This window comes from Microtus pennsylvanicus, chromosome 7 (assembly GCF_037038515.1).
Source record: "Microtus pennsylvanicus isolate mMicPen1 chromosome 7, mMicPen1.hap1, whole genome shotgun sequence".
Taxonomy (NCBI): Eukaryota; Metazoa; Chordata; class Mammalia; order Rodentia; family Cricetidae; genus Microtus; species Microtus pennsylvanicus.
In genome coordinates, this window is record NC_134585.1 from 67,969,461 (window position 1) to 67,981,696 (window position 12,236).

At 48.8% G+C, this 12,236-nt stretch overlaps 1 protein-coding gene across 1 annotated transcript in view; it reads left to right on the plus strand.

The window, feature by feature from the left end:
- The first annotated feature begins 260 nt into the window (after nt 1-260).
- St6galnac3 (ST6 N-acetylgalactosaminide alpha-2,6-sialyltransferase 3) overlaps nt 261-12,236 on the plus strand; it is a 462,445-nt gene continuing 450,469 nt past the window's right edge. The window contains exon 1 of the mRNA XM_075981042.1: nt 261-372. Within this exon, the coding sequence (XP_075837157.1) occupies nt 355-372 (18 nt within the window). The 5' untranslated portion in view covers nt 261-354. The remainder of the gene's footprint in view (nt 373-12,236) is intronic.

The following is a 12,236-nucleotide window of genomic DNA, read 5'->3' on the forward strand; positions in this document are numbered from 1 at the left end:
GCGGATTCTCTGATGGGCGAGAGCAGCTGGAAGGGCCAGACTTCTGTCCCGGGTCTGCTTCAGGCGGGGCTTTGCAGAGCTTGATCTGCAGAAGGAGTTTTTTTTTTTTTAAAAAAAAAAGAAAAAAAGCCAAGTAGTAGCACAGCAGCAGCAGAGTAGCAGGCAGTTGCGGGCCGCACGGCGGGCACGTGACTCAGGGCGGGGCCTCGTGCGGCGCCAGCCAGTGGCGGGGCTCGGGGGTGGGGCCTGGGCGCGCAGCTCCCGCGGGCCCGGCTCGCTCTGCGGGAATGTGGACTGGAGTGGTCCCGCTGCGGGGCCGGGGTGCAGCAAGCCACAGGGTCGATCCGTAGCGCCATGGCCTGCATCCTCAAGGTAACCGCTCGGCTGCGGGCCGCCTGCGAGCTCCGCCCGCCTGGTGCGCAGAGGCGTGGAGCCCGCCGCGGTCCCGCCGCATCCTTAGCCCGCTCGTCTCTTCCTGGCGTCGGCTTCCTTTTTGTTCCTTTGGCCAAGGCATCGGGGTGGGAGACTATGCAACGTGCATCAGGCACAGCCTCCTTGCCTACACTGCCGCTGGCTGGCGCCTGCCTGGAAGAAACTGGGCAGGGAGCGCGCGCGGCGGCGTGCCGAATGATGGGGATGGCAGGAGGAGCAGGGTGCTCCAAGCCTTGCGGTCAGGGCAGCCCGCGGCCTGTGGGGGGCCACGGGTTGAGAAGGAGTGGCCCAGCATGGGTGAGGGGCACAGCGTTTGGGTAGAGGAGAGTGTGTGGAGAGCTCTCAGCTTTTGATGCTGGGAACACAAAAACTTATGGGTCCACAGGTAGCCCTGTAGGAAGGGATGAGTTTTCTGGGGAGTTAACTCCAGGTGGCAGTGACTACAGTTGGAAAAGTTCATCGGATGGAAATATGTGGCAGTTTGAACCTCGTTAGGATCACCTATGAACTCATACTTAGGCTCACGTGTGAACACATACTCATAGTTTACCGCCGTTTTGCTGTATTCTTTCACCAAGTTTTGGTTCATTAAGTGTTTTGAGTACCTGCCTCAGCCACGGGGTTGAGGACTTTGGGTAGACCTATTTGGCGAGGACCTTCCGTGGCAAGACTGTTTCTAAACCACTGGGAAAGTCCCCCCTCCCCCACCTCATTCTGAGTTTTCTGTCCTGCTGTTCTCAGCTGCCCAGCCTGATTCCTGGATCAAAATGTGAGCAGCGAGAAAGTTCCCCATCCCTGAGAGGAGAACACAAAAGTGCTTGACTTCCTGCCCGGTGAAAGTGCTGTGTGACCAAGGAGAACATCAGAGAACAGTTGTGTGCGTGTGCACGCGCACATACCCATGTATGTGCGCGTGTGCGTGCACATGTGTGTTTAATTGTTCCCCAACAGAACTTGATGTGACATCTTGGACTGCTGTTGTAGTTACCCCAGTCATCTCCCAGCATACCTTCCCATCACGGAAATCAGACTCTTCCCATGACTTTCCAGAGTTTGCTGTGTTTGTTTTGGAGCATTTTCCAGGACATGACCAAAGGTGGCAAAGTCAGGGGAAAGTAATCCATTGATACCACTTCAAGTATGAAACTCGAAGCTTGTGAGCTCAACACATGGACTGGAACTATGTCACAGTGTCTCCTCTGTTTGTGTCATTTGCTGAAAGGAGATGGAGGATCACGACACACACTGTTGGTCACCCTTTCCCCCTATGGCGTTCTCTCCTGCCTTGTATCCTCTCTCTTCTTTTGTCTGTATGTGTGATTGGCGTGTGATTGAACCCCGAGCCTCACACATGTTAAGCACATGTCTTATGACCCCTCAAAGCATCTTTAGTGCTCATCTAAGGTCACACACAGATCTGATCTAATTTTGTACTCATCACTTACACGGAGGTTGGACCTGAAGCCTCTCCTTGTTTGCCTTCATAACCTAGCCAGAGTGAAGAGGAGCAAAGAGCAAAGACATTCATCTGGTTCTGGCTCTGCCTCTTGACCCGCGTAGCCTTGGACAAGTCGCTTACACTTCCCCGAATACTGATTTCCTCCACCTAAGATCAGAGTGATCACACACTTTGTCATGTTTCCGAGGAAATGGCAGGGTAGTGATGAGAAGGACTTTGTGGTGCAGGCGTGTAGTGTCACTCTTTCCTGATGTCCAGTCCTGGCATATTAGTTGGGGTGTTCAGAACCCCCAGTCTTTCTTGTAGGCTTTGGCTTTATTCTTGCATAGGTCCTGAAGGGTCAGTGTTCTGGTTTGCAGCTCCGCTTCTAGGAAAAGAAGCCGAGGGTCATGAGTTTCTTAAACTCGGAGGTAAGGGCAGAGTGAACCTGCATCCCGACCCTGATCTGAAACTGTCCTCACGCTTTACAACCGTTCCCAGGGGATGATGCTGTAAGCTGCACCATCCAGTCTTTGCCTCCTTTGAGAACAGAATGCCTTTTCCTTCCTTCCTTCCTTCCTTCCTTCCTTCCTTCCTTCCTTCCTTCCTTCCTTCCTTCCTTCTCTCCCTCCCTCCCTCCCTCCCTCCCTCCCTCCCTCCCTCCCTCCCTCTCTCCCTCCCTCCCTTTCTCTTTTGGTAATGTTTTGCCTCTGCAGTGTGACATGTGGCTGTAAATGTATTGGGCCACATTCATGACTCTTCTGGGTGAGGCTGGCCCGACTTGGTGCTCAATGGTCTCTATGGCTGCTTTCACTTGTGCTGTCTTTGAAAAATTACCCATGGTGGAGTGGGGAGTACAGGTTCCAAACAGGAGGGCTACATTCTGCTCAAGAATGGCCTTTTGCATTTGTGTTTGGACTCCTTTCTCCAAAAGCATAGAAAAAATGGGTAATAATTAATTTTTCATCATGTTGCAATGAACAGAAAATTCTTGTTTCTAATGAGATATTTTCTGTGACATCCTTCACCTAGATGGGTGTTGGAAACTGAGCCTGGGCCTGATGTTCCAGCAGGGCAGGTTAATAGGGCAACGACATATGTATTTTATTAGATGTTGGCATTCTTCTGTGTGCATATATGTACGTCTTTCCCTGTGTATGTATGCATGTGTGTGCTTATAAGATTTATGGTGTCCCCAGGTGAGTATGAAATACATCCTCAAAGAAGGGGTGCATTGGTTAGGTTTTTGTTGTTGTTGTTGTTGTTAACTTGACACAAGCCGGGGTCATCTGGGAAGAGGAATCGAGGTTGAGGAAAAGCCTCCATCAGATTGACCTGTAGGCAATTTTGTGAGTCATTTTCTTTATCGGTGATTAAAGTGGGAGGGTTCAACCCACGGTGGGTCGTGCTACCCGGGCAGACAATCTGAGGTGGCACCAGAAAGCAGGTTGAGTGAACCATGGGTGAGCAAGCCGGTAGGCAGTGTTTCCCAGTGACCCTTCTCCAGTTCCTGCCTCCAGGAAGCCTTGAGTTCTTGCTCCGATGTCTCTCAGTGATGAACTAGAAACTAAAATGAAATAAATGCTTTCCTCCTCAAGTGGCTTTTGGTCGTGGTGCTTGATCCCAGTAATAGAAAGACAACTAAGACAAGGGGATGGGTCTGGGGGTTAATGTCCCATTTTAATGAAGAGTGATATATTATGAAGACATGGTACAGCAACAAGAAGGGGGCTTGGGCTGTACGTTATGGGCACCAGGAAATGGCAAGGAAAAGCAATGAAAAATAAATTGTGTTTGGGCATCTTTATCTTAGTCTTGACCCTCGTGATGGGCATGTTTTACTCCTGGTACAAGGAAGGAACACTTTACAAATGAGTGCTTCTCAGAAGAATATTTGAAAGAATGAAACAGCCCGGGTTCCCAAAGGCCAGAGGAAGCTTGAAGGGAGACAGTAACACGCCCCACAGGGCACAGCCGAGGCTGGCTTCCCACCGACTGTTGGAGCTGAATAGGATTTATTGACCTGGAGCTGGTGTTCTAGAAACATTTCTTCTGTGGGCAAAGACTTAAGAATGTTATCCAAGAAGAATGTGTCATCCTTTCTATCTCTGAGGAAACCAAAGGAGAGGTGCAGGCTATGCTCTTAAAGTTGTTCCTACAACAGGAACAGGAATCTCTACGAGGAAAAGCTGATCCATGGCAGCTGGTGCTGACCTTTGGGGGACGCTGGACTATCCATCCTATGGGGGCACTGTGCATGCCGAGGACCCATCTGAATAGGACCCCTTCTCACAGAACAGGGATCCTAAGACGCACACTGTGGAGTGCATGTCCATCCCACATTGCAAAGACACAGAACACATGGGCTTTAGATAGGCCGCTACCTCTTACAGACTGAACCACAGAAAAGGCTTTTGGTTTTTGTTTTTCACTTTTTAAATTTTTAATGTACAGTACTGTCCCAGGGTGACCCTGCATCTCTCAAAGGGCCATTGTAGGGGAAGTGAGAATATCTATGTCCTGGTTATTCTGCAGGAAATGACAACCTCCATCTCAGTGGGTTCATTTCCTGCCGGCCTTAGCATGCTAGACAGTGAGCCCTCAATTCAAACAGCCGCTGCTTTCCCACGGAGTGAGGTCTGTAAGGGCTCTCTGCTGAATTCCCTGCCTCTGAAGAGAGAGCCCAGAGAGGGTCTTGTGGCGTGTTTAAGAGCCTTTGAATTTGGATAGGAAAACTGGCCACTTTAATTTGTAATTTAATTTATTAGTGAAGCTAAATTGTACATTCATATTAACCACTTTCTTTCTAAGCAGCTACTTTTGTTTTCTTTTAAGTGATTTGTCCATATAAATTTATCCAGTTGATAAGAAATTGCATACTTGTGCTGCAGAATTACAAACTTAGTTCTCATGGATCCCCCTTTCCCTACCCCAGACCGAATCCTTAGCCAGGCTGCTTCAGTGTCAGCTCAGGGAAATGCTGAGCTCTGCCCTTACTCTCCCTTCCCGACTGCCTGACTGGGGAGATGTGTTTGCTGTGTGTTCATAAGCAGTGGGGGATGGGCGTGCTCTGGGCGTGAGTGTGTTCTGGGTGTGAGTGTGCTCTGGGTGTGAGCATGTTCTGTGTGTGATGGTATTCTGTGGAAAAGCATGTTCCTGGTGTGAGCATGCGTGCTCTAGGTGTGAGCTTGCTCTGGGTGTGAGCATGCTGTGGGGGTTGTGTGTACTCTGGGTGTGAGTGTGCTCTAGGTGTGAACTTGCTCTGGGTGTGAGCATGCTCTGGGGGTTGTGTGTACTCTGGATGTGAACGTGCTCTGGGGGTTGTGTGTACTCTGGCTGGGTGTGAGCATGCTCTGGGGTTGTGTGTACTCTGGGTGTGAGCATGCTCTGGGGTTGTGTGTACTCTGGGTGTGAGTGTGCTCTGGGTGTGAGCCTGCTCTGGGTGTGAGCGTGCTCTGGGAGTGAGTGGCAGGTGTAGACAGTACCCTTTGGATTGGTGATAACAATAGCTACTGGCAGTTATCGGACAGTTGAGTCGTTTGACTGGGGCTTGAGCTAAGGACATTGTAACAAACAGAGGTACCACAGCCCAGGAAGGGTAAATAACTTGTCCTCAGTGGCAAAAGTGGCAGAGTGAAGTAGACCCCAGCCTGTGTGGCTGTCAGAATTCCCTCTGGCCACCATCTTCTCCCCCAGGTCGGCTTGGTGTGGGTGACTTTGCACATGTTCATGTTCCTATCTTCCTCACAGTTTCCTTTGTGACTTTGGCACTGGAGGGGGGAGGGTCAGAGACTGAGGAGATGGAGGAGGTTGTGATTCTGTGTCTAAGAGGGAGAAGCCTCTCGACTTGCCCCCTCAAGCAAGAGTTCAACAGCATGTGCTAGCAATTGAGGGTGGATGGAGGGGTAGGAGCTTGTGAGAGGCAGGAAGTGGGTGAGAGGGTGGGGGATGGGACTGAGGGATGGAGTGTGAGTGAGAGAGAGGGGTGGTATAGAATTAGAGTAACTTAGGGCCCCTCTGGGGCTCTGGGGAAAAGCCCTAGCATTGTTTTTTAATTTACAAGTTTATTATATTTATTTTTTTAAGACTCACAAAACTGTAGAATTCTCAGGTTCTACCACTTCAGTCTGTCTGATGTGGCACAGGAAAACCAAAGGCCGATTGTCGTGGACTCACCGTGTGGAACAGTGAATGTGGGGGCGGAGCTCTTCGCCCACTGTTACTAAATGCTGACATCGTGTTTCCTGGGCATATGCTGTTGGTGGGAGGGGCTTAGATCTGAGGGTAGCCAGTTTCTAAATCTCCCCTGATGGAAAAATCTGTAGCTGTTGGTGAGCATTTAAGACAGACTGTACCTGAGGGTGGACACTAGATAATTCTTTTGTGTTTCCTGCTTTAGGTAAAGTGCAGAGGGGCCGTTATCTAAGTGGAAAGAGTAGACTTAGAAATGTTACCCGAATCCCAAGAGGCCCTAAATTCAGGCTGTGGATAATCCAGCTGTTGATCTCCAGCTGTTCAGATGTACACCTTTCCTGCACATTACTCCCAATTAGTGCCTCAGTAAGCCAGGAAGGGGGAGGGTTGAGCCTCAAGTTGGGTCTTTCGGCTACTATGTAGCAGCTCTCGAAAGGATTGGTAGGAAGGGGCTCCATCAGGAGGGCTGGGATGCTTTCACTGTCGCTGCCTGACCCTCCGTTAAACAGAGAGCTGTCTCTGGTTGTGATTTCCAGCAGATTGAAGGTGGCTGAGTGGGAAACCTTGGCCCAGGATCGCAAGAGATTTTAATAAACAGCAGCCTCTGGGTAGGTGATATTCCTCAAAGTCTCCCCCAGTGGCCATGTCATTTCCTGCATGATGTGGAGGGTAGGTCTATAGCCTCTGGTCCCTGAGAAAGATGGGAGGGAGTGAACCCCCAAAAAAAGTTGCTGGAGAGGGAGCAGAAAACGAGGAATGTTCTTCCTGGAGTGCTTACAGAGCGGTGTAAAAGCCGTGCATGGCCACAGGAAATACAACTCTGCACTCACTCGCCTATGGTTTCAGGACGTTTCCCGGGGGGAGGGGAGGAGGAATTCAACACAAATATCTACTCACCCCAGATAAGGATCCACGACAGACCAGCGTGTGGATGCCCCTGAAATCTAGCTTGGTCAACCAGTAAATTTTATTGGGGTTACTTGTAGGAATATGGGTGACGGTTTCCTTACAGGAGCAAAAATGACTCAAAGACAGCTGCGTCACCGAAGCCCACCCCAGCACAGGGGGCAGCTCGCAGAGCTGGGCGCCAGGAGCACACTGCACAGCCTGCAGATGGCTTAGCAGGACGGAGAGCGTCCTTTGTAGGTGCCTGGGTTGATCAAACATCTTCCAGTCAGGTTGCTTGGCTGGGCTGCACAGTCCCTGGGTCATTATTGTTTGCTCTTGGGAAGGAGGGGCCTAGTGATTCTGGTCAGTTTCGGGGACTTCTTGAAGATACTATGTGTTGGTTACTTTCTGTCTCATGGAGCTTCCCTGCAGGTTAGAATGTTTCAATCTCGGAGGAAACTGCTTTATAACACCCTTTCACCTACTTAGATTGTAGTATTTGCTCAGCTTGGAAAACGCTTGAGTTTTAAATCTTTTCTGGGAAAGACTTACTTTAATTTTAAAGGCTGTTTTATTTCTTAGTGAAGATTGTCTTTGGTCTGTTTTGAAATCTGTGTGCAAATCTTGCTGTGAGAAGGTCAGGCTGGCAGGGGAGTTGGAAATGGGCTGTGAACTGGGGATGAGGATCCGGGACTAAGATCTGGTCCTGCAGTCACTGTGGATTTAAGAAGTGGAACATGCAAATGACCACTTTGGAGGCTGCTCCTCTTTGGGGGACGAGTTGGATTTGAATTTGTGTCAAGTAGGGACTCAGGTGCCTCTGTAGCACGTGGTGACAGGGTGACAGGGACGAGCATGGGGTGCAGTCACAGCTCTCCTGTCTCTGAGTCGTGCTCTGCTGTGAAGAACAGCGCCATGCCTTTGGGCAGCTCTCTGGTACCTTTCCTTACTTCCTGTTCTTTCTCCCTTCCTCCCTCCATCTCTGCCCCTCACCTTTGTCTTCTTTCTCTTCCCCTCCCCATGTCTCCCTTCCTCTCTCTCTGTCTATTCTTATCCTCTTTCACTGTGTAGCCTTAAGGCAGTGATCCTTCTACCTCAGCCTCTGAGTGCAGAGAGTACACACTATGCCTGGTACCACCTATGCATTTCCTAAGAGTCATATTAAAAGTAAAAGATGAAACATGTAGAAATTTATGTAATATATTTTACTTAACCAGAACTATCAGAAATTCCTCTGTTTCAATATATGATCAGCATATAACTATAAGTGAAATACTTATGTTCCCTTTTGCATATTCCAAATTCAGTGTATATATTTCAATTACAGTATGCCTCAATTCAGGTGCTAAATTTTTCAGAGATAGTTTTCAATCTATATTTAATGGTTTAAAGAAGCAGATTCATTTATTTTCCAATAGCTAAGTGCAACACTTCATTTTTGGTTATAAATTGATTAAAATGAAATGGAATCAACAATACAGTTTCTTAGTGGTACCTGCCAGGGTTCAATACCCAAAAGCCTTGCGTGGTTACTGACTGGTCCTTCGGCTAACACAGTCCGTGCTGGGAGGGGCTGCAGAGCTTAGACAATGAGTCTAGTGTAAGGGACTGTGAAAAGATGCCCCTCAGATTGGAACCAGAGGCCATGGTACATGGGACGGTGACATTCTTAGAAAGGAAAGGCAGGCGGACTAGAAGCAAATCCTGAGTGCCTGACCCAGAGACGCTTGTGAACCTTGGAGTGACCCTTGAAATCGCATAGGGGTTTCTCCATGTCCTGATCCTAATCCCTTCCAGATGTTGTGCAGATGTGAATTCCCCCCAGAGGCTGGTGCTCTGTGGGTTATGCGAGCTAGCTGTTTAGTCTCAGTGTGGTGTGAGCTCCTGAGGGCTTTGAGGTCAGAGGCAGACGTTAGAGACTTTGTTTCTTTGCTGCAGGAGGCTGGGGCACATATGGGAACGATTTGGTTATGCAGAATTGGATATGCAAAATAAGCTGTGTCTTCTTTGGAAGTTCCTTTGTGTGTTTGTGTGCATATACATTCAGCTCCACTCAGAGATGCGTGTACTATGGGGCACAGAGCACATTTGTTCATAGGTGTATGCCTGTTTCATGTCTATATTTGCAGTATCTTCTTGCGCTGCACTGGCTTCTTCTGCAGGTTACAGAATGCGCTAACAGTTTTTCATGAGTGACCATGTCGTAAGGACAGTCTGTGCCATTTGCTGAATCTCATCTCATGCCAGTGCCAGGAGGCCTTCCAGAAACTCCCAGATGCTTATCTTGCAGCAGACTGTCAGGGTGGGTGGCATTTGCTCTCACCTGACAGCTGAGGAGACTTTGACTCACACAGCTTGATACCTTCACTCATGAGAGACTCCTAGGGCACAGCCAATAAGTCTTGAGGTCCTGGAGGAATGACATCTGCATTTCTAAGGAGTTTAAAAAATCAAAAGAGGAATAAGATTTCATGACAACAAAAATTATGCGCCATTCCCATTTAGAACCCCGAACTAGTCTTATTAGAACATTGCTACATTTTTTGGGGGTGTCCTATCAGTGACAGAGTTGAGCCGAGTGGTTGGTGAGATCACTCATAACACCTAAGACCCCATGGATTTGATTCCAGATAAACTGTGCCAGCTCTGTTCTGAATTGTTTTTCCTTCTTCTAGCACTGTGAACCAAGGCAGGGCTTGTGATTCTCCTCATTAGATCAGTCCTTGCTCCGTAACTGTTGGTGACATTTCACTGCACAAGAGCCAAGCGCTCCAACGGGAGGGGGAACAAAAGCTTAGCAAGGAAGTAACTCTTCAGACTTGCCTACAGGGGCTGGAACTCTGCCAAAGCAGAGTTCCTGAGATCTGTAAACCACATGCTTTCCTGTCAGGACTCATGAAGGGACCCCTAAAGGAAGGTCTCAGGACCCCAGAATTTCTTGTTCTGTCTCCATGTGTGATAGAGCCTGAAAACTTGTATCTCTGGTGAGCCCTAAGGGTATTATACTGTCTTTTTCTGGTGAGCCCCTGGGTACTGATGTCCTCTCTGGTGAGCCCCTAGGTACTGATGTCCTCTCTGGTGAGCCCCTGGGTACTGATGTCCTCTCAGGTGAGCCCTGGGGTACTGATGTCCTCTCTGGTGAGCCCTGGGGTACTGATGTCCTCTCTGGTGAGCCCCTGGGTACTGATGTCCTCTCTGGTGAGCCCCTGGGTACTGATGTCCTCTCTGGTGAGCCCCTGGGTACTGATGTCCTCTCTGGTGAGTCCCTGGGTACTGATGTCCGTCTCTGGTGAGCCCCTGGGTACTGATGTGCTCTCTAGTGAGCCCCTGGATACTGATGTCCTCTTTAGTGAGCCCCTAGGGTACTGATGTCCTCTGGTGAGCCCCTGGGTAGTGATGTCCCTCTCTGTTGAGCCCCTGGAGTTTGATGTTGCCCATGGGCTATACTTTGGGAGGCCTTGCCTCACTACATCCAACTCAAGCCAATAAGAGCTGCAGAACAGGGATGAGAATCTGCTAATCCTCCAAAGGAAATTAATGAGATATTTACATATGTATAGCAATTTAAGACCAACTTGTTCTGAACGTTTTAGACATTGCCTTGTTTGATTTTCCCCTACCAAGCTCCCTGAGGCTGTGGAACTCTGATCACATACATGTTGGAAACCCTGTGTTCTTGTGCCCAGTATGTGGAGCTGGGACAGAAATCCACCCCTTTCTGGTGGCATTCCTCACTCACCCTTCTCAGGAAAACCAGTCTCTGGTGACAGCAAGCCACGGGGTTTCCTTTCTGCTGGCTGTCAGCCCCCTTCTCACCGTGTGCTCTCCTTCCTCCTGCTGAGCAGCTTCCGCAGGGCAGTGTGCTAGCTCTGGTGATAAAAGTTAATGCTTTGCTGTCATAATTATGACCCGGTCAGTCTCCTATTTAAAAAATATCATTATCTAGGGATTAGGAATAGGGAGAGTGAAGACTGGGGAAAGGTGATAACTTTGAACTTCCTGAGTTGGCGATTCTCAGCCTCATTTGAGATTTTAACGAGGAACAGAAGCCCCAGGAACCACTGTGCTGGTGTCTCAGGCTTTTTTGGGGGGAGGAGGATATAGAGCAAAAAATGGCTTTCGAGACTTTTCTGTGCACTATCTCCTGACTCCTGGGCCTTCTACTTCAAGGATCATTGTTTTCTGCCGAGCCCCATTGCATCTCTGGCCTCCATGCTCCTTCTCATCCTAGGTGTTATGGGATCATTAGCTGAAGGTTGAAAGGAGCATCGTCTCAGTCCTAGGTAGGGTGGAAGAGTTTGTGGAACTCTATTAACAAGTAGATGAAACAATCTTGCAAACCAAGGGGGTATCCGCTGCTTCATTTGGGATTATCTGGGAAATGCGAGTCATTCCTGTGCCCCCAGACTATGGACTATTTCATGTAGGAGGCTGACCTGGCTCTTTCTGTGCTGACTTTCTCAGCCCTGCATCATCCTTCGAGGCAGAGCGTCCTGAAGCATCAACACCGTATTGCTTTTCCTTCTTCTTGTTCTTTCAGCTGTGCTGAGGAACACCTCCCCTCTTCTGTGGTGTGTGCGGCTTCCTTGTGGTTCTTTGGCTGGGTTGATGGCAGTTTGATCTTGCCAAGCTGCTTAGCCTAAGTAGCCCAGTTGCTGGCCTGATCTGAGCCAAGATTTCTACATGTAATGTCTACATGTGATCTCTACAAACATGCTGGTGACTTGAGGTTTGCTTTTTACTCCTTCCTTTTTGACCAAGGGCATTGAAAATGTCATTAAAAGAAACAGCCTCCTTTTGACATGCTAAACTAAAAAGTTACCTTCAAAAAAAATGATATCCAAAGGGTACCATTTGAGGTTCCTTTATTAAGAGTTGGCAGCTGAGATTCACTGTATGTCATTCTGTGTGTGTATGTGTGTGTGTGTACACTTGTGCACATGTAATGTTAAAAAGTCTATGTATGACGTTTTCCACCACATAGTTTTAACAAGTAAAGGTGTGTGATAAGAAAATGTGCTTTCCATGAACTCAATCTCCATGCACTGGATGAGAGGTGGAAGGTGTGGAGAGGTCAGAGGTGAACGAGCAGCAGAACGCCTGGTTCTCTTCTGAGGGAGCTTGGGGTCTGTGTGAGAGGAACCCCGCCTGAAGCTCTCACCGAGTGCTTTCGTGCTTATCTGGAAACTCTTAAGGTAGGCATGGTGATAAACCCCATGTGGATGAAGACATCGAGGCTTGGAGACGTAAGCTCTGTTGAAGAAGTTGTATTAGCAAAATTGAA